At 32.6% G+C, this 24,111-nt stretch overlaps 1 protein-coding gene and 1 long non-coding RNA gene across 2 annotated transcripts in view; both read right to left on the bottom strand.

Annotated features, from left to right (window-relative positions):
- Positions 1–24,111, bottom strand: part of Dyrk2 (Dual-specificity tyrosine phosphorylation-regulated kinase 2) — a 131,588-nt gene that overhangs the window by 32,971 nt on the left and 74,506 nt on the right. The window contains exons 6-8 of the mRNA XM_089631437.1: positions 21,971–22,142; positions 14,309–14,452; positions 8,160–8,289 (exon numbers count right to left, since the gene is read on the bottom strand). Of these exons, the coding sequence (XP_089487563.1) occupies positions 8,160–8,289; positions 14,309–14,452; positions 21,971–22,142 (446 nt within the window). The remainder of the gene's footprint in view (positions 1–8,159; positions 8,290–14,308; positions 14,453–21,970; positions 22,143–24,111) is intronic.
- Positions 1,197–3,688, bottom strand: LOC149424604 (uncharacterized). The gene is made up of 3 exons (XR_016302121.1): positions 3,085–3,688; positions 1,738–1,823; positions 1,197–1,408 (listed from the first exon to the last, which is right to left on the bottom strand). It is a non-coding gene; the product is annotated as an uncharacterized LOC149424604 (long non-coding RNA).

Here is a 24,111-nt window from a genome sequence, read left to right as displayed (position 1 = left end):
AAATTATATGTTTAAATCAGAATTTTTCTCCGGTGAAATCGGTCCTTTCGGCATCGGATTATTGATATATTAAGTATTTTCGTGATTAAATAAAAACAATATTAGAAACATTATGTTAATTCACTTTTCAATCAAATTTTGGAATTATACACACGAGCGTATAAGTACGTATAGACGGGTATATACAAGTGTATAAATTACCTGCTGTAATATAGATAGAGGTGGTATATTGCTGAGTCTAGAAGCAAGCATTAATTGCACATTTTTCTGTGTTCTTTATTCTGCCTTTGATTTTTTTCACCCTGCTTACTAGCGGATACCTGTTCTTTTTTTCTTTGTTGCCATATGCCTTTGCCTTTGTTGTTATATGATATTGGTCGGTTTTTGTATTGATTTGTTGATTATAAACGTACCTACATGTTATCTGGGTTATAAATGTGAGAATGTTGTCGATATATTTGGGGATTCCGTATTATAGGCCAGTACACATAGCGCCAAAAAGGGGGTTGCGATCGTAATTATTCCGGTAGTCCCAATTTTTTTATATGTTTTATAAACTGATCCCATGATGTATAATCTGAATTTCCGACCATGGCGCACCTGTGCTCGCGCCACCATTTAAAAAAAAACCGGCTGTAATCGCGCCAAAATCTAGTTTTTCCAAAATATCTCATTCTCAATGCAAATTTTGGCTAAATTAGCTAGATAATTAAAGTAAAACATAAAATTACCTACAACTTTTGTGAAAACAATTTTCTTCAATCTCTAATAGGTACCGAGGTAGAAAGTCGTAAAGGTGCGTATATTTTTGAAAAAAACAAGTTTTTTGCGCGACTAGCTTTGATTTTTTGTAAATATCTCGTTTCCAGTACAATTTTGTGTAAAAATTATTGATATTAATTTTGTAGAAAATAAAATTTCATAAAATAAATAGGTATATAATTTATGTGTTTTAATTCTAATACGTATCCAAGCTCTAATCCACCAAAACCAGGCCAAAAATTGAAACAGAGGTAAAGTGTTTTAAATTTCATTCCTTAATTTTATTTTTCTTCAACAATTATTGTTGTGAGAACATATCAGTTGACAACAATCGTCATGCCTGCGTCAGACCTAGCTATAAGGGGCTGGAAACGGCATGCACGTTAGTGTCATAAGAACTAGAGCCAGCAAATAGTGAAAACTTTTCAGGTTCATTCATCTCTGGTCCGTGCTGAAAAATAATGTCAGTTTTTGTTAATTTTTTTAGAGCGCTTATTTAATCATATAAAATTAATATTATTTACTTTATATTTACAGAAATTGTGAAAAAATTACCATGTTGAGTGTCGGTATAGTGTTTAACACAATACTCGTATTTTCTTTATTATTTGCAATATTATCTGGATGAAGTCTTGCGGAATTTTTCCTAAAATGAGAAATATTGTTAATTATTTATACTGTCTCTATTCCCTAATTATTTAGAGATGTATTAAGACATGCCCGACAAACTTTCACCAACAATTCCTGAGCTTATTTGGTGTAAAAAATGCATTTCGGTAAAAATAAAAATATGTCACCGGAAATCAAAATTAATTTACTTCTTATATTCCAAATTCAATATGCTCAGAAGTTTATCGACTGCGTATATATGTATATATCTACATATATAAAATTATTTAAGCTGACATTGTACAATTATGTTCTGTAAAAAACGTATCCCAAAGATCTATTTTTATGTGTGTATTTAAGTAGTACCTTCTCCATTCCGTTAAACATTTTCCTTGGTGCCGTAATTTTGTTCGGGATAAAACTCCTTTTGTCTTCTGTTTTCCCATATTTAACTGAAACGTAAGTATATATTAGCCAAGAGATTTATTATAAATTGGTTCAATTTTACCTTAAATTTGAAAATCATTTCAACGTAATTAAGTGCAGTAACTTGGGGAGATAATTGCACAATTCTATCTACAACAAATGATCTAACAATCTAAACTTAAAAGATTAATGACTCTTTTTAATATTCGAATGACTTTAGGTACTTTATAGGTGACATATGTCTAATTGTCTGTATGGAGAAAAACTTTCGATGTAGAGTTTTTGTTTTATGGAAAAAAACTTTCGAATTTCAAAAATTTGTTGTTGGGTAATTTAACTGGTTTTGGTGGATAAGAGCTTGGATACATATTAGAGTTAAAACACATAAATTAAATACCTATTTATTTTATGAAATTTTATTTTCTACAAAATTAGTATCAATAATTTTTTCACAAAATTGTACTGGAAACGAGATATTTACAAAAAACAAAAGCTAGTCGCGCAAAAAACTTGTTTTTTTCAAAAATATACGCACCTTTACGACTTTCTACCTCGGTACCTATTAGAGATTGAAGAAAATTGTTTACACAAAAGTAGTAAGTAATTTTATGTTCTACTTTAATTGTTTAGCTAATTTAGCCGAAATTTGCATTGGGAATGAGATATTTTGGAAAAACTAGATTTTGGAGCGATTTCGGCCGGTTTTTTTCAAAATGGCGGCGCGAGCACAGGTGTGCCAAGGTCGGAAACTCAGATTTTACATCAGGGGACCAGTTTATAAAACATATAAAAAATTGGGACTACCGGAATAATTACGATCGCGAATCGGTAATTGCCCTGGAGTATTAGTAATGAAACGAACTCTTCACAAACACTTTATTGAAATATAAGAGAATACCACTCCTTAGTAAAAAAACTCCTTTTATTTTACCATAATTTATTAGATATTCCATTGTTACAACTAACATGACTGTATAATTAGAAATTAATGTAAAAGCCCAGTAGGGCGTAAATAAATAAAACTAGGAAAACGATTCTAGTGAAGGGGCACTCTATAACATTCTGTGCCGCTGGTTGTGACAACCGGACAGACAGCCGCGTCGCGTGAAAAAAAAGATTAATAGTAAAAAAGTCTACTTGGGCTAGAAATGATATATAATAACATAACGACAATACTTTAGTGTCACCTTTTTTCTCAAGTGCCTACACATTTACGCATTTAACAATGTATTCTTTTGTATTGGTTATTATTTATATTTATTATTTATATAAAAAACCTTTACTCACTTGAGGAAGAAGTTAAATTATAAAAAACAGAAAATTTCACTAATAGATTTCAAAGTATCGTTTGATTAAATAAAAAAATACGTAAAAGAAATGACCGGAGCGACCGGCCGGGTGACACAACCTTACAGGCCGGAACTTTCGCGGCGTCTGAATCAATACGTAGTAACTCCTTGTCAACCCGCACACAAATATACTACGCACAATAGAGAGTTTTGAAGTACTGGCGGTCGTTTTTCGTGTATCTGGCCAGAAATTGGATTTTCGCGAGTGTTTTTATTTTAATTAATTCTTATGAATACATTAATAAAATCTCTAATCTTTTGTGAGGGAGTCGTCGGGAAGTTACTAATTCATCGTCTAGAAAAATAAAATCTGGTACTTGCCGCTTATCTTACAACATTTTACATTTAATAAAATGTACTTATCGTTTTACATAATATATTTAATTGTAAGGTCCTGTTTTTATTAATCTTAAATATAAATAACTTGCATCCCTTCGAATCCCTCTAGAAACATTTAAGATTTTAGTAATAAGCTCATCAGAAATAATTAAAATGTGAGCGTCGGGGCAAATCCCCGTTATCAGGGTATTGTGTCGCCTTAAATACAAGGATGTTTTTTTCACCAGCCGGTTAGCAATATTGCAGCCTAGGATATAACGTAGATATTAATTGAGTTTTCAAAACTAAATGGGTAATACCTACCTAAAATGAAAGTCATTCCGAAATCATGATAATATATTTGTAATTTACGAAAAGTTTATCTGGACACCTGTAATTCATTCGTTAAAGGCTTGCAATCCCGTTCTTAACCAGATTACCGATAATTTGAAGAGATTCCTAATAAATGAACATTATGTACTCAATTTTCGCGATATACGTTGATATATTTTTTTATTTATTTTTTAAATATTTTTTTTGTTTATTTTAAATTCGAGTATAAAAAAAAGGTTTCTTCAAAAAAATATATATTTAGACATTAGTACGTTTAGGCCCCAAAAATTTTCAAGTGTTTCAAAACTAAAAAAAATAACTTTATCTTAAGACCTTAATCCTGCCCTGTGTGAGATATTATAGATGTGAATTATAATTTCCGTATATTCTCACGACAAACAAATTGAAGTATTTCCGGACTATGCTGTGTGTAAGATTTAATTAATTTTGAATTTGTTTTTATCCTCCTCTTGATGCATGTATTTTTAAACGATTGCTAACTCGCCGAGCGACACTGTCACTGAGAATGGTAAAGCCATTAATAAGAGTACATAGAAAATGCAAATTAAACATTTCTTCCGTGGAGATACAACAGCCAACATCAGTCAAAACGATTTCACGAATTACTTCTAATTATTATTCTGCGGTACTTCTAACTGTGGGAATATTGTATATTTACATTTACGTCGGCAGACTTTCATTTTCACTTTACGCAGTATCATCCTCAACATTACTACCTGTACTTCAACAAGTTATGTAACATTGTTGTAAGACAACGACTGTGTGAATATTTTTTCAGTTAATTATAAGTTATGGTTTATGTGCGTTTTTTTGTATGTTGAAATTGTATGGACCATTTTGTTATCATTTTGAAATAATCGTTCCATGGGCGGTACTTACCTACTTTATACAAATAATGGGAATAATAAATTGACAGCAGAGGTGTGAACTAGAATTTACATGGAATCTTATATTGATCAAAGAACGAAGATATATTTCACATTATTTAGGTAGGTACTGCTTTTTGATTGAATATTTTTTTCTCACACAATTCAACATTAATTAATCGCCATGTTTTAATAATTGTGTTTTGATAAATTATTTTCTGTTACACCATTGAAAACAATTCATGTGTGTAAAATGGGATAAAAAACAATTTTTTAAATTTATATTATTTTACTTCATATATAGATAGCTCAAACATTGCTTCGCTCCTTAGTAAGCGTTCAAAAAGAAGAAGAATATGATTTTAAATGGAGAAATAAATCAATGTTAGAAAGAGCGCGCTAATGTAATTAAAAAACGATAGTAATTATGGTAAAATTGTGAAAATATTAAATAAAATAGATCTCATTATTTTTTTAATGATTAACGTTTATAAGACAAGGTTTTAAAGGATAACAAATAATTATAAGCAATAATTAGTCATCCGAAATACTAATACAAATTGAAAATATCTCCCGAGTAAAAATAATTTCCCGCTGGCGGCATTAATTTTTACTCGGGAGATATTTTCAATTTGTATTAGTATTTCGAATGACTAATTATTGCTTATAATTATTTGTTAAAATACATCTCGTTTAAAATACAGGAAAAAACTCGCGAAAAATGCCCACGTTGCATTTAAAGATACACTGTGAATTTTCCATGCACATGACATATTAAATACTAGAAAAAAATGCGTTTTTGATAATTTTCGATGCATACATTGAGATTTTTTTCTATCGAAGGAAATTCCAAATCATTACCATTTCGGCTCTGAAAATCTTAAGATATTATCTTCAAAATAACATATTTATATCATTTTAAAAAGTTAAAGAGTTGAAGAGAAATATGTTATAAATTGGTGGAAATTTGGAACGCACTCAGCCTAAAAAAATATTGCTTGATTTTTCAAGTTGATTGATTAATTTTTCTGTTTTCTGACTTATCTGACTTAACGCCTAACCCACGAATTACTATCATTAGTGTTTACGCAGGTCCCATAGAGATTCTCTTGCGAAATTGTGTAATAAAATTATAGGTCGGCCTAATGATTTGACTGAAATAATAATTTATTGTGATTGTGTTTTTTGAATTGAGCCATGTAACATGTTGATTGATTAAATTTTGTATAAAATTGATCTTTTTCTTCTTTTTTTTACGAAAAGTCGTGAGTAACGGTGATTTTGTAATTGATTGACCAACGAATTTCACAGATAAATATCCTTGTTACTATACGTTTTTATTTTACGATGGAGACCCTGGGTTTTTGGACTTTTTGTGTAGATGTTGTCAGGAAGGTTTTTTCAGCTCTTATGCACGCTCTTAATTTTATAAATGAGTAAAATAAAAACGGCAAATTGACGAAAATTTATGCTAAATCATCATTTTTATTAATCTTTATAATGAATTGGTATACATTATGAATAACGAAAAATATGCTTTAGATAAATAGAAGGTTTTCCAATCGTTTCGCTTTATTAAAATACAAATAAAAAAAATAAATTACTCAATAAAAAATATAAATGTAAACTACAATTTTTTTTCAGGATGAACGCGTATAGGAAACAACTTTAAAAAAATACATTATTATAGCTAAAATTATCTTTGACAGTTTCACTTAAAAAACTTTTTTGCTTTCTTATAAAATTATTTACAAAATAAATTAAAACCAATTTTGTGCTTGAAATCGAACGTTGCTAAACTCCGTTTGTCAAGCGATTTTAATGCCTATTACCTATAATATAAGGTATACCAAGAATATACACATTTTTGCCTTGTAGCTTCCTCTTAATAGCCGAGCTGATGAACAGAAGGACGAGTCGAAAAACGATCCGGTCTGGTTATCTAGCACAGTAGATCGATAAAGCTCTTTATCTATACGATATTGACGAAATCCGTCATCTATGGTCGGTACAGGATTCCGACAGTCGGTAGACAAAAGCCGCTGATATTAGCGCGGCCTGCAAGGTGTCAGATAAGCTGTCAATATGCATAACTTTTTTGATAATGTTCGTTATGCAAAATTAGTGACTTATTTATTTATTTATTCAAAAAACAGTTTTTACATAAAAAACATACTCTGCACATCTCACTAGGGCATTCCTGTATCGAGATGTGCAGCTTTACAATAATATCATTTAAAAAAATACATATATGTAAACTTAAAATAATAACAACATTAAATTTAACCCAAAAAAAGAAAAGCTTATGACACGGTCGTTTCGAGATCGGTAAACAAATATAAACAAAATTTTAGTAACAAATGTATAAAAAAAATAAAAAAATAAAAACAAAAATATCATCAAAAGAAGCATGAATAAGTAAGTTGGCAACAATAATATCCTTCTGAACTAAAGTACAAGGTACCTGTGCTGGCTTATCAGACACAAGCATAGGGTAACCATACTAACAATTACAACATGGATAGTATGAATAATAAATTATAAGAAAAAATAAAATAACTAAATAGGTAAATAATAACCGATAGGTAAGTAAATAATATTATAATAATAATATAATAAAAAGTAAGTTAGTAAATAAATTAGCTAGATAATAATTAAAGTAAATAATAATACGAGAATTAAGTAGATAATAATAATAATAAGTAACATAATAATAAATAACCAAAAGTTATTTTAGAAGTAAATAAGTACATGCGCAGTAAGTAAATAAGGATTGTATTGTATTATTAATTAATGGACGTAAACTAACTAAGCTTTAAGAATATAAATAAATCGTGTACACGATCCACAGACTTAATTAATTCGTCTAAGAAGCGATCAATTGATTCCGTTCGGAAATTTCATTAATGATTCAGTTCCGCTGAAGCTTGGAGAAACAAAAGTTTTTAGTTGTGAAAAAAGACCTCATCAATTAACTTAGTATCAGAAAAGTACATTTGGACTGCCAATGTAATAAGTTAATATTTCAATTCGACCATGTCAATTTATTAATATTTTTAACTTTTACGTAGCTGTAAGATTTGCCAGTGTTACAATCGTATAACGATTTAATTTTATATTTCGTGTCAATATCGGTTCGGGTATCGACGGCGCAACCGTGCTCGGGATATTAATATAAAATTTTCTGAAATTAAGTCTATCGATCCGATATTGTTAAGTTATCAAGATGATCGTGCTGGACCCCCGGATGCGGAAAATGTCAACAATGAATCTTTCATAGAAATACGGGTAAATCTCACACAGCTTTCTCATAAATATTATGTTCTAAAAATTTAAAGGTTACAATCCGTCGTATAGAATGAGAGTTTTTCAGGACGAAGGTGACTATACAAATCATCAGTAGTGCAAAATTGCTACCTATACGGGCAGGATCAGTAGTGATTTATTGTGATAAAGATTTATTTATGGTACTTACTCTAGGCATTTGCTGATGAAGTCGATGAATAGAGTGTCTTCACACCTGATTACTATGGACAGAGTTTTGGAGCCTGGTTTCCGTTTCCTCCCCTTGCTGTTTGTCACACATCGGGGATTCCCTTTGGAATCTGAAATATAGACAAAAACAATTATTAGTCAATAAATGTCCTTCATGCATTTATTTTTAAAGGGCTTTAAAATGTTATCTGAAAATAAAAATAATGAATTAGTAGGAATATTAATATGAGCAAACACAGATATTATACGAACGTAAAGGCGTCAAAAGCAAACTGTTCTAGGTGGCATTTAAAAAGAAAGACAAAATTCCCGGATTACGAACAACCTGACAATAATTTTAAATTAAAAATCTAAAATCTCCCACTGTAATCATTATAAGCGGAAGTAGTTTTTTGTACAATGATGGAGGACTTAGACCTCAGAAGAATTATTGAACCCATGACACCGACGCATTTTTCGACTCATCGACCGATTCAGGGATTTTATTGGTAAGTAATAAGGAATTTCAATCAATATTTAAAAATGAATTTGTAAATGTTAACAATCTAACTTACAAGATTTTTTTTTTACTAATGACGATTTCATAGTTCATAATAATAATAATTTTCAAAGTTTGCATTTTACAAGTCCGCCAAAACGACCGAAATCTGACGGGGTACGAGTGACGTCATGCGTACCTCGGTTTTGTCGGTTAACAGTAGGATTAATTCCACTAGGATTCGTATGAAATCAACAAATCCTAATTTAGATATCAAGATTTCCAAAAATCATAAAATCTTTTGAAATAATTTGTATAACTTTCCACGAAACTGTCCGCATTCTGGTGCACATCACAATGCATTGAAGTTTATTACAGTTTGAATGGGTTTTAGGCTGGCCGCATACATACATTTTCCGTATTCGATTTCCGAATTCGTTTTCCGTATTCGGACATCCGAATGCACGGAATCAGTAGAAAATACATTAACTGCCGCACACGTTCGTTTTAGTTCCGAACGGAACAAATTCCTTACGCACGTTCCGAATGCGAGCAGGCGCGTTCGGAGAAACCGAATGGAAAAAACCTAATGACGTCATGTGGAACGCAGCTATTGCATATCGGAAATTTCCGTTCAGTAATTCAGTGTTGCCAACGGATCTTGACCTAATATCGCCGTTTCTCATACATAAGGTAGCGTAAAGTAGCTGAATTTGCTGTTACGTGGGACAGAGAATTTCAAAAAAATAAAATTTGTCCCCAGAAAATAAAAAAAATTCATGGGGGAGGTGGCTAGAGAATTTCAAGAAAATATAAAATTTGTCCCCAGAAAAATAAATTTCATGGGGGGGTGGCTAGAGAATTTCGGGACATGTTTAAAATTGATGTTTTTGAAGTAGCTTAATTGGCGACCAGTCGCCTTTTAGATTTTTTCGGCGCCGATTCTCGCTCTGAGTAGCCTAAATGGCGATATATCGCCCTCGTTGGCAACACTGGTACTGACGTTTATACATTCCGAATGAAGAAAAACGAACGTTTGCGCTAGTCTCACGGAATTCCGAATACGGAAAACGAATTCGGAAATCGAATACGGAAAACGTATGTATGCGGCCAGCCTAAAATGACAATTTATAAATTCTACGTATAATAAAATATAATAATACTTATATATTCAGAATCAGCGTGTGTTGATTTATACAAATATATGTTTTTGAAGCCATAATATTTTTCTCTCAAGATCCTTAATATGCATTATTTCACATGTTTTTCATGATAATATAAAGTAAATAATGTAAATGATATCTTTGTTATGGCGGTGTGAACTAATACAGATTTCCTCACTGGGTAGGTAATCGTACACACAAATTAAAATATATTCAACACGTAGGTCTATATAATAGAAACTTAGTTACTTTACTATACATTATGCAATAAGTAATACGTAATGATTTATTTAGTATCTACACCTGTGATCAGCTATAAATTAATAAGGTTATCGGACCCGTTTAATAATATTATTAATGCCGTATTCCCGGTGGTACTGAGATACAAGTTTAAGATGCAGTTGTTTGTGATTTGAGGTCGATTGGCCAATTAACTGCAAGTACTCGTATCTAAGCTTATGAAATGCATTTAACTACTAGTAATAAGTCATACGTAACTTCACTTGCTGAAAACTCAAAATAATTTATTGTATCTTACATATAATTAGTTTTAAAATGTTATGGATATTTAATCATGAATTAATTTTCAGAATTAAAATATGGACACATATCCATGATTAATCTTCTCCATATTTAAACACAATCTCAATTGATTTAAGAGTGTGTTTATTAAATTTAGGAGTTAGGTACCAACATAGTTCAAATTTGTGATTTTAAGATATTTAAATATCAACCCTATCAATATAATAAACTAATTATCCTATTTCATTTTATATCATCTGAAAATTTGGTAGTTAGAAATATATATTGGTCAACATTTGAAAAATTCAAGGATAATTTAATAATAAGGATAGTAACTCATTGTGACCGGACTTGCTACACTGATAAAAATACGGATAAAAGTACGGATTTTTTATCAAAATACTGTCAAAAATGTGACTACATGATCATTTCCCAGTAAAATTCGTAATACATCTGAACACGTACGCAGGTGATCTTATCCGAATAAATATAATTGACGAGATGCGAAACTATTATTAATTTGACACATGTTCCGACATCATCATAACATATTCGTGCTTTACTGATAGTTTGAAATTTGAAATTGAAATTTGCTGAATCATTCGTTATACGCCTAGAATCAAATTTTTAACAGGAAAACGAATAAATTGAACAGATTTTTAAGTGAGTTTTTACTATGAAGCACACAAGCAATCGCAGAGCATCAAAAATAAGCACATATTGCTGCAAATAAAAAGATTCAACAACTGTAATCTATGGTATGAAATGTCAATAGCTAAGTATATTCTGTTCTTATAATCCATGTAAATGCCTAGTTGAGGGTAAAACCAAAGATTCAACAACTGTGATCTATGGTATGAAATATTGGTTTAATTTTATTTGGTTTTTCACAACGTTTTTACAACATCAAATAACGTTAAACTGATAACCTAATATTAAACAATATTACTAAAACATAATAAAATAAAATTGAAAACATTGGGCTCCGTAGTCGAGGGGTAAGGCTCTCTACTCGCAAGTCGGAGGTTGCGGGTTCAAATCTCGGCGTGCGCAGGTAAATTTTATTTGATTAACTTGTGTTAATCCATAATCTACTAATTGAAAACAATTTATAGCATATTTGTGGCACGAATCAGATCGGAAGATCCTTTCATTATAGCCCCGGTGTAAGACCTCCATTCATAATTGAAACGTCGCTTGAAATGGCTTTAGCAGTGTTTAGTAACCAGGCACTCCCCAACCTTCCTCCCTCTCATCTCCTTCCCCTCCCCACTACCTTCAGCCTCACAACATACCCCAATCGGTGATGACATAGTGACTCCAGACGGAAGGGAGCATTAGGGAATCTTGTGCAGTATTCACATTTACAAAAATGAAAACAGAATATGCCTAGTGAGCTATTGAAAAATATACACAAAGTTTTTATAGCGTCAAACAAGCGTTAAGGCGATGCCATACGTTGTAATCCAAAATCATGTGTTTTTAGTTTGAAAATTTCACCTATAAATGTTTTAGTTGCTTTAAATAAATACCGCGAGTAGAATACATCTTGGCCTTCGAAATAATCGAGTATTTTTTACATAAGTCTTTTTTTAAGCCCAGAAAAAAATAATTTATAAGGCTTATGAAAACTGTTTTAAAGTTCAAAATTTCCTACTTACGAACCCATTTTCGGTTATGGTTTTATTGTATAATGTGGCAAATTAAGTTATTTATAAAATGATCGGAAAACATTTAAATATTTATTCCCGAACATCCACAAATTAAAATAAAAGGCACTTTTTGGCCATGTTTTTTTCTTACCTAAATCAAAACAGCTGGATGGTGTCAAGCGGGAATTTAAGCCTTATTGCCATCTACGTAAGGAGTGTTATTGATGGCGGCTCGATTCAAAATATTACACGACGTATGGCATCGCCTTAAACTGATAAACTTAATATGAAATAATATTAGTGAAGCATTAAATAAAATATAAAATAAAACTATGCTACATATAAGACAAATCACTAAAACTACATTACCAACACTACTATAATTCGTAGGATTCAACAAAGTGCTGGTAACTAATTGTACCAGCACTTTGTTAGCCTCGGTGCCTAGCTTAATTTTATAAATAGAGTCAGTACATTATCACTAGTACCCCCTAACTTGTTGATGCAATTTAACTGAGAACAAAGCTCGGTCAACGACGAATGCGAAAGCAAGTTCTACCTATGTTTCTTACAATTCATGAGAATAGAATTCAAAGATTACCGTAAATTGCATATTGACTACTAATGTATACCAGTAGATCAACTTACCAACAATCATTGGTGCTTTCTACTTTGGACGCTGCCCTCGTTTAAAGTTTATACTCTACAATGGCCGTGACTTACTCGATTACTTTAAATCTCATTAGTCTCATAGTTCAGTTCTCCGTCAATCCGTTATTATATGACAACGTTTCATCTAAGCTCTATTCACTCATTCTGCATTATTCTTATTATGTACAAATAGCATTTCTTACCATGTCAAACGATTTGAACTGATTCATTCATCTGAGCAACCGCAAAATATTTCAAATTATGTACTAGGCAGTAAATACCATTATGTGCTCTGAAAGCGTTGAGAAATAATACAGAAAAGGACATTATTTGTCATTTTATGAGATGAAATGAATGAACATTGCCTATCACATCACCTTGAGAGCTCCGAAAGCTTTTTTTAAAGTTGAGTAATGTGAGCGGTGACTGCTGTAAAAATTTGTTATGCCAATTATCTACGACAAAATGATCCTTGTAGAAGATTGCCAAACGCCATTTGAGACTATGCCACTTACGACCTGATTGGAAAGTTTGAACAATTACCACCATCTTTAATTCTTTCCTTTCCTCTCCCTCCCCATACCGTCCCTAATATTCTGAACGCATTTATCAACATAATATTTACTTTCATTACATTAAGACTGTGTGGAAAAGACACATCTGTTTTCAAGTCCTCTTAAAACCTGGGGTGGTTGAACGAAATTACCACTTGCTAATATATGCATATGTCCAATGGCAATATACCAAACACAATATGTAGGCTTAAATTAAAGTAAGATTAAATTGTTTGGTTTCGGTTGTCTCCTTATTGTACCTTTTTAAAGTGTCTGCTCAGAAAATTCTCATTTCTGAGCACAAACTGCCTCCTGTTTTATGTTATGTTTTAGTTTTAATATTCGTGTTTTGTCCTGTCCTACTGTTATTGTTATTATAAGTTTTGTCATCAATTTGTATAAAAAGTGTATTTAGTGTTATAATATTAGATCTGTATTGGGTAAGGCACACTGTAGGAATAATTTTAAGAACCATTAATACTGAATTACCATTTTTTTAAGTTTGTTAAACGAGTAATTAAGCGCACTTGAAGTGAAATGACACTAAACTGCGCTATATAAATTCCATGTTATTATTATTATTACTAGGCAAATGTAAAGAATAATGTTTAAGAGATGTTTTTTTTTCAGATTTATAAAAAAATAAACTTTTTTCTATTGAAGTGTACAGTACAGTACAGTAGTAAAAATACACGTTTTTACGCATTTTTAAATAAAGTAAATAACTGGTATTATCCCCGTCGTAAAATTTTGAATTCACCAACAAAAAATTCCAGCTTTGGCCTCGAATTATTCAAAAACCAAAGCGAAAACAAACACGAAAAAGTTATTCCACAAAACCGACACAAAATTTGATGCGGTTTTTCTAGTTTCCCTACTGTACCGTGAGACAAAATACAAAAATACCCCAATTCTGACCCTATACAGTTATAATAATCCCACAAATATGGATATTATTCTCAAAATTGGTAAATACCTACTTGCTACATATACTCGTATTATGTGGAACGCCACCGTCGCGCCGCTGCGTCACCAATCTGTAGATTGCATAAATGAACATTGCACAATGTGAACATTAAACAATATGAACTCGCAGCAGGTAAACTCACCGAAAAACAGCCTCCTTCTCGAAGCGGATATGATAACGTCATCCGGAGGTAATCCCAGAACCTCCATGATGCAGGCCAACTGCTCCACCTCGTTCTCTCCCGGGAACAGCGGGTATCCGGTGTATAGCTCCGCCAGAATGCATCCTGGGAATATAATGGAAATTGAAGATAGTTTTATTATCTATGGTTATTTTAGAACTCGACAACATTTTTAAATAGAAAATAGTAATTATCTTTTGTATTTTTACACATCGATTTCATTTTCAAATATAAGACAGTTATTATCAATGGTATTTTTAAACTGGATATAATTCTCAAATGCACTAAAGTAAATATCTACTGTAATTTTTTAGAACTCGATTTTATGTTCAAATGGAAAATAGTAATTATCTATGGTATTTTAAAAACTCGATATCATTTTCTTAAGATTAAACCTTCCAACTTATCAATGGTATTTTAATAACTCCATATAATCTCAAATAAAAAATAGTAAAATTATGTATGATTTATTAATATAAATATCCGGAATGATTCCGGCGCGCGAAAGTAAATTTCGTCAAATAAAATTGTAATATTTCACATATTCATGTAAACTAATAAATAAATTATATTTACTGTAGACTTGCGGCACGTTCCAGAATGGTATATACTCTTAGTATCTCCCTGGCGAAAAACAACCATTCAGAAATGAAAAGATGCTTCAAATGGCTTTAGCTGTGTTTCGTGACCAGATCTGAAAAGTCAGGAACTTTCCAACCTTCGTCTATCACATCTCCTTCCCCTCCCCTTCAGCCTCACAACGTACCCCAATTAAGGATGCCATAGTCTCACTGGCTTCGGTTAGCAGGGAGCAGTTGGGATTATTGTACGGTACCCATTCACATTACAAAAAAAATCGTTCTTTTGGAACTCGATATCATTTTCAAATAGAAGAAATTATCATTATAATTATTAATTAGAAGTAAAATTATCTATGGTATTTTTAGAACTCGATATCGTTTTTAAATATAAATCGAATGTTATTTCTTGTTTCTCGAACTGTTACAGTAGGTGTGTATATAGGTACCGAACGAAAATGACAGATGAAATAAATGAATTAGATTAATTAATGTCACACCGAGTAGAAGAAATAGAACACACAGTGACCTTAGATAGAAGCACATTATAACCTCAAAAGAGAAGGGACGCATGATGAAGTAGGTACCTGCACCTGTTATTGCCGTGTGTAACATTTGATTAATGGGTAGGTTCCTATTAATGTTTTAAATTTGGAGTGATCTTATGATATCTTGTGGTAGATTATTGTTTATACTTTTATTTTCAAACTAGCGCAGACCTGTGATTTTTTAACGGATGTTCCTTCGTGGGATTTTTGAAGCTGAAAGAATTTACGTAAAAAATGTTTGCCTAAGGGTGTCAGTAAGCTTGAAAAATACAAGACACGTTACATTCGAATCAAAAATGTAGCACCGCTCATGAAAGGGAATAGCCATTCATTTTTTAAGAATATTTATATGAACGGGCCGCTAAAGTATGTCCACTGGACCTAGTTCAATGAAGAATTATTAATTCATAAAATAATGTTGTTACCCACTTTATCGTTTGCGCGACATGTTAAATAGTTTTTATGGTCATTGAACTTGAATAATGTGACGCATTGCGCAGGAATATATCACGTTACTTAATTAGCATGTTTCATAAAGAGGCTCTTTTCGGAAAGTTTGTTTTGTTTTTGTATCTATGGAATATCTATGGGGTAAGTGTTTTAGCTGATATTAAATTTGTATACATCATGAGATATTGAGCTCTGAAAAAGATATTAAGGCGATGCACTACGTAGTACTGCAAAATCATGTATTTTTGGTTTGAAAATTTGGTCGCCTAGAAATGTTTCAGATGCTTTAATTAAATACTGCGAGTAGAATACATCTTGGCCTTTGAAATAATCGAGTATTTTTTAGATAAGTCTTTTTATAAGCCCAGAAACAAATAATGTATAAGGCCTATGAAAACTGCTTAGAATTCAAAATCTCCTACTTACGAATCCATTTTCGGTTATGGTTTTATTGAATAATGTGGCGAATTGAGGTATTTAAAAAATGATCAAAAAACATTTAAATATTTGTGTCTGAACATCCACAAAATAAAATAAAAGGCACTTTTTGGCCATGTTTTTTTCTTGCATAAATCAAAACAGGTGGATGGTGTTAAGCGGGAATTTAAGCCTTATCGCCATCCACGTAAGGTGTGTAATTGATAGCGGCTCGATTCAAAATATTACACGACGTAGTGCATCGCCTTAAATAGATACAGCAGTTCAGTCTTCATTGTTGATGTAATTCACTAAAGTAATTTAATCAGTACTATTTTTATGATGCCCTCATAATTTACCGGCGGCCAATCAATAAAATACATTGGTTTCGCTTTGCGAATAAACTTAAAATGAATTTATTGCATCGTTGCATTGTTCATATGAAAGAATTGCGTACAGTTTCTCGCATAATAATTATCTGTCCCACTTTTAACATGTAAGATTTGCGTGTGGATAACAAATTCACGTAATATATGCGCAGTAAAAAGATCTCGTTTGCTAGTATTTATGACTAATTTCTTATGTCTCAGAGGTGGAAAATTTACATAAGATATGGTTTATTTCTTGGTATTATTTCACATTACGTGGGAAGACGCACTAATCTAAATAATATGAATGAAACGTTATCCGATTTCTCAACGTAACCATTACTACGTTTCAGCCACTCAGTTAGACAGATAATCGTAAAAACATGTTGCTTCTTAGCATAAGTTTGAGAACAATGGATTATTTACTCCGACAAGACACGAATGTTCTCAAAACTTGTGAACAGTTATCCCATTTTGATTCAATGTGTCATAAAATTATTCAAATCGCAGCGCTTAATATTTGATTTTCTCTTTCGTGGAATTCCGGAAATAACGCGCTATTTATATTTTTTTCGCCAAAATAAATTGTAAGAAGGTTTCTCTTTATTTGATTATAAAATACTAGCTGACGTGTACCCGGCGTTTTTTTTATTTTTATTTCATTTGTAAGAAACAAACAACTTTCATATAATATACAATGATAGATCTAAATATACAAGTTAACTGAAGTCAAGCCACAGAAATTTCTTATGCTAAAGTTTATTGGAAATGAAGTTTTAATATCTTAAATTTAATTTGGTGTTAAAGGAAGGGAAGAGGAAGAGGAAAATAGGAAGAGGATAGGAGATGCTCCCGATACATTCCATACTCTCATATTACTAATCGATCGTACGCATTACTTCATATTGATATTTCTTTAGGTTATTACCAAAAATGTCAATGCTGTAAAATTTTGTATTATATTGTATTATTGTATTATTTTGTATTATATTGTACATGTATTAAATACAGAGTGTCCGGGGTAAAGTAGAGCTAACTTTGGGGAGTGATTCTACATGATGGTAAAAGTAAAAAAGAAATTTAACTTTTTTCGAAATTCCAATGTTTATTTTAAATTATTAAATATAAAATTATTTTTCCATTGAAAATAATTTATTCACTTCAACGTTTTTTACCTAAATACCACCCTAAAACATTGGAGTTTCGAAAAAGTGTTTTTTAATATTTTTTTAGGAAGAAATCCGAAAAGTGATAGCGAAAACCCTATTAAAATCCGTTGCTCAGTTTAGACCAGAGGTTCCCAAACTTTTTTGTGTCGTAGACCCCTTGCCATGTTTTTCTGTTTTTGGTAGACCCCCTACTTACCTGATATTGATTTTTTGTAAATTTCTAACTGTAGTGAAGTTTAGTGTTAAAAACTTAAAGTAAAAACACATGTTCAGTTTTATACATTTATTAATTGAATTTAAATTAAAACTACTCAAAATAAAATTTTGTATCTGTTATATAAAATAAATGTAACATAAAATAAACTAAGCAATAAGTAAATATTTTTAGTGGGAAGGATGAACCTGATGCTTTAATAATAAATTATCAACATTTGGCGTCAATTTTGTAAGGTTTAATCTTAAGTCTCCTCGGCTAATGATGTCCAGTCTGTTTTTTTTTTCGTTAGGAGATTGGTAACAGCGCTGAACCCCCTTTCCACTAGGTATGACGATGGAAAGGAAATTAAAAATTTCCTCGCTATATTCCATAATACGGGATAAGTAACGGGTATGTTTTTTTGCAGCCAGAAGTGCTGATATCCGTGCTTAAACTGAACCTTAAGTTCTTCGTTTGTACTTATTTCAGTCAGTTCCCCTTGTTTTATGACATTCGTTTCTTCTATGTCACCATATGGGTTAATTATCCACGGTGGTATTACCATAGTCAAAACATCCTCAAACCTAGTTTCAAAATCTGAATAGAGGGCATTTAAATGTTGAACGTAGGTTGAAACGTCGTCTTCCTGGTAGTTTGTCTGTGACAAATTGGGGAACTGGGAAAATTCGCCCCGTCCAATATTTTGCTTCATTAGTTTAACTCTGGCAAGAAACGCTGATAAGATGGACTTTGTTTTAATCAAATTTAGACTGTCGCCTTGTAACTGCAAATTAATCATATTAAATTTTGTAAACAAATCTGTTAAATGGGCGATGTCTGTTTTCCACTTCATTAAATTGTCTTTTAAAATTTTATCTTTAGTATCCAGAAATTCTAAAATAGTCTCAAAAAGTGCAAAAAAGGTTTGTTTTAAATAGCTTATAAATCCTCAATAACGTCCAACCATGGCAGGTGCTCCATTTGTAGCTACTGACATTATATTTGATAAAGGGATTGCTTTTTCAATGAAGTAATCCTTCAAAACATAAAATATTGATTCACTTTTAGTGTCGGTTAAGTGTAAGTAAATAGGTACTATCAGTTTATGTTGAGATCCACTATCGTGGACCCCCATTTTCATTCCATGGACCCCCAATTTTTTTTTCGCTGACGTAGACCCCTTGCAGGTTGTCATAGACCCCTGGGGGTCGACATAGACCACTTTGGGAATCACTGGTTTAGACGAACTAAGTGTCCAAACAGCAGACGCGGATAGCTACTTTGTTTTGTACTAATCAGAGATTGGATCACAAATTGAGTTTCTGAAAGTAATATATTAAATTTTATTATGTGTATCCGCATGATATGACGGTTGACATAGCATGGAGCTTTTGACACTGGGCCAATGGTCTCGGATTCGAGTGCCGTTCAAGAAAATAATGTTTATTGATTTAATAATCTCCGAAAAAGTCGATTCATTAATTTTCACTGTATGTGTCTTATGTCTTATGTAGAAGAAGTCGTGGACGCCCGAGGAAGACATGGTACGATCAAGTGAACCGGATACTTGAATCTGGCCATGTCGACAGTTGGAATAACAGAAGAGTATGTATGAACGTGAATGAGGCAAGGAGTGATTTGTTTGGCGGTCCGTCTTTTCTACCTACCCTTTCGGGGAATAACCCTTGTCGTCATTAGTTAGTTTTTTGAAGTTTACAAACATTCGACAGGTAATTTTCTGATCTTCTTTTGAAAGGCTGATCCCGATGTTAATATTTTTTTATAAATACCAGCAGCTTCACAACTTCTACAATAATTATAATATCCAGTATTTTTAAAAGTTTGAAAAATTCGAAAATTATTTTTAATTTAAGGTCAAGGAATAAATCTTTCCTATTCTGTTCCAACTTTAGCAACCCCAATAAAGACAACATGCAGTTCATTGTACTGATATTTTAGTCAAGAGTTATTTTCGTGCAACATAAATTTCCAAGAATTTATCCAACTCGAAGCCCATTTTCATGCTCGAACATTTCCCTCCATTCAAATATCGGTTAATACTCTTATCGCCACAATCGCGAACAATAATAAAAAATATATATTCATCTACCTAGATAATAATCTGTTATTACAATCACCAATGCAGTTCAATGGTCTGTAATTTTAGTCTGGAATTATTCTTCTGCGACATAAATTATCATGCATTTATCTATATGTCCATACGTCCAATTCCATTCCCGTACCTTTCCTTCGGTTTGTATATCGACCAGTCGTATCGCATCGATCACCAGCTAAAAACAACCGCCCTGGGGTGTTGACAAGCCCACAGTCGACAACCTCAACAACGAGGCAGATAAATTAACAAATTGCGGTGGAGAATAGTTAATAGATCTTCAGACTACTCATATGTGCAACAAGGCAACAAATTCATGAAAATGCAACGGAGTTAATGCTCTCAATTCCTAGCTTTTCGGTTGATGTTATTGTTATCGCCAAAGATATTGTTCTTCTAATATCTTTGGTTATCGCAATATCCAATCAATGTTTAATGCAAAGAGTGTTTTATGTTTTGTATTATGCTGTAATCGGCTTTTTTGACGTGAACTCTTCACAGGTCATCTGTTGGGATGCTGTGTGGAGGGTCATTTTAAGGAAAGGTCAGAGAGGAATTTCTGGGAAGGAAATAGGTATGAGGGGTGTTTCAGTTTATCCAGTGGCTGACGTATGAATCCATTCCTCCCGCTGCGGTGAAAGACGATGGGTTGAGAGAAACCAGATGAAGAGATCGAAGAGTCTTTCTAAACAGGCCTCTCCCGATCCGGCTCACCACGCAGCTGGTGGCCAAGTGCATTCGCCGACAACACCTGAACACACCTCACCCAATGAACCCGGGGACCCCTGCTAAGTCATCAAACGTAGCGAAGCACTTGGAGAGACCTATAGCAGTGGTTATAAAATAAATGATCCCGGGGCGGAGGTAACAATACCCGCCTCCCAATTTTAAATTGTTAAGAAATTTATCAAACGGACCGCCCGCTTCTGCACAAAGTTTTTTTTGTTTTTAGGGCTCCAGAACAGAGGTGGCTTCCAAATTCAACAGTGGAGAGCACTTGTGGTTTGTACAGGGTGAGCAGTTGTGTATATGCGTGTCCATTTGTGGGCGCTGTACAGTACGCCCGGCCCTCGGTGGACCTGATCTGGTCACTTAGAGTTACACCAAGCATATCAATATATTATAGATCCCGAGTACAATAAATTGAAGAATTGTAGGCTTATAAAAAAACTTTATGGTAGGGATGAACCCAAATTTAAAAAATGTTGCCCAATTTAAACATTTGCCTTTTTCACAATATTATTGTAAAATAATCTGCAAAACTAATAAATAAATGCGATGCACAGATTAGCGAGGTCAAATGTAACACATTAATGAGTGTATTGATATATCTAGCATAAATATACGAAATTTCCATCCAAAAGGGGTTTACGACTACCTGCATTACTATTTTGATTGAAGTCAAAAAGAGCGTATTTCTAACAATAATATATTTTGATATTATATTTATACCTTGCAATATTTGGGGACTTATAAAAAAATATGTTTTACGACTTGATTACAAAATATCATGTCTTCTCTACTTTCTATAATATAATATGCAAGTATTATATATATACAAATTCTCTCAATGACAGTGAAAACCCTCAAAATCCGTTGCGTATTTATTAGCAGAACTAAACGCACAAACAGACAGACACCGAAAGCGACTTTGTTATTTACTATTTAGAGATGTGGCAATAATTTTCAAAAAATGATGTAGAATCAATAGTGAATAGTACCAACTCAAGATGTCAATGGGCTCGGTATATTATTTGATCAAAATTCAATGAAATGGAACCTACCTAGACTCCACATGTCGATGGGTGCGCCGTAGGACAACCCCAGGATGACCTCCGGGGAGCGGTAGAACCTGGACTGGATGTAGGTGTAGACTCGCTGGTGAGTGTAGCAGGAACTTCCAAAGTCAATCACCTTTATGGAGCTACTTCCACGCTGCTTAAGCAGTATGTTCTCCTGGGAAATAAAATTACATATTTCAATTAAATTTGCATTTGGATCAGTAAATATTAATTATTTTAATGAGTACTGATAGTAATTTATGGGCGCCATTTGGAAAAAATGAGCCCAGAAGCATTTATGTTTAGATGACATACGAAGCAAAAAATAGGATTCGCTTTTTTAACTCAAACTGACCTCCAACTATCCGAACGCTCTAACTAAAACTACCGATTCACGTCTATGCGTACCACTTATCGCATTCTAATAGTGGAACAAGTTTCATTCTAATAGTGGAACAAGTTTCGACGAAATATTAATTTAATTATTGAAGACAATATTAGCTATTCTTAAACGAAAACTGAAACACGAAAACGATTTTGTTTTTCAGATTTTCGTTTGGGAATCGCTAATATTGTCTTCAATAATTAAATATTACAATTTGAGGTTTTACTCACCAAGTTATTAAAAAAAGAGAAATTAATTAGTACGCAGTAGCGCCTCAATTGTAGCTCTATGCCCAGAAGATGGAATCCCGTTGTTTATCCTTAGCTAAGGAAAATATCGCGATCGCTACGTTAACTCGATCTAGTTCACAGCAAAAATGGGCGGAGGGGGTAGATATTATCCTTAGCTAAGGATAAATATTGGGAATCAGTCACCCGAACGCAATTTTTTATAATACTTAATGTTAATGTTCATCAAAAATAATCGTCAAATGTACGTTTTATTCATTACCGAAATATTGATGCAAATTCTGTATTCAATATTTTGTATTTTTTTTTCGAAATTATCTGAAACGCGAAAAATATTTGATCTCCTTTTATTAAATAAACTTGTTCATTCAAGGTTGGACTGCCCTGACACTATAAATTTGCTATCTTTACATATACCTCCAAAATATACTAGACGGAATATTTTATTCTACAACAATAACTTCGCTACGAATTCTGTGTTAGAAAGAATACATAGGTTGTGCAATGAACTAAGTGATGTCGCTGACATATTTAATTTAAACTTCAATACATTTAAAGCCAAATTAGTCCACCACTTTTTAAATGTAAATAATGTATGAGAAATCATTATATTTTATTTCAATTTATATTTTTTGTTTTATACTGTTGTTAAAAATGAAATTTGTAATTGTTAAGTACTTAAAAGCCCAATAGGGCGTCAATAAATAAATAAGTAAAAATACCAAATAACTTTTAGTGATCACAAGAATTTTGATTAAGCGCTAACAAATAATGTTAATTTTACAACAGAATCTTTAGGACTATAAAGTGAAATCTGAAACTAGTTGCGTTGACCTAGAATAACCACACGGATAAAACCTACTTATATTATATCCTGTTAATTTATTAAAAATCTGGTCAGATTATTAACGGGACTAGAGGCCTGTATCGAATGATTTGACAAATTTCATAACAAACTATCAGTAAAGCACGAATATGTTATGATGAAGTCAGAACACGTGTTCATCAAAATAATGATATATTTGCGCATCTCGTCCATTATATTTATTTGGACAATTCCACTTGAGTTTTATTGCCAAATGTCATGCAGTCACATTTTTAACAGTATCTTGATAAAATCCGTACTCATTTTTCTCGAAAAAGCTGTGCATACTCGTATTCTCTTGCCTCGTTACCCATCGGCCGAGTTTGTAATCCTGGGGGACTTCAATGTTCATAATGAACAATGGCTGAAGTTCTCGGGCCCAACAAACTCTGCCGGTAGATCTGCGGAATCCTTTGCCCTTATCCATGGACTAAGCCAACTCGTAGAATCTCCGACCAGAATACCAGACATCCCATCACATCGAGCCAACCTACTCGATTTGTTTCTCACTAGTGAGCCACTCGGGTACAGAGTGGAGGTGACAGCGCCCTTAGGATCCTCTGACCACTGCCTGATTACCACCTCTGTCCCATCCTCCATGAACCGTCAACCCGACAAACATGTAAAGAGGAAGGTATGGCACTAC

Source organism: Hesperophylax consimilis, chromosome 4, assembly GCF_061612785.1.
Source record: "Hesperophylax consimilis isolate HC1 chromosome 4, BYU_Hcon_1.0, whole genome shotgun sequence".
Lineage (NCBI taxonomy): Eukaryota > Metazoa > Arthropoda > Insecta > Trichoptera > Limnephilidae > Hesperophylax > Hesperophylax consimilis.
The sequence above is the reverse complement of the archived record's forward strand: the minus strand, read 5'-3'. Positions and strand labels throughout refer to the sequence as shown.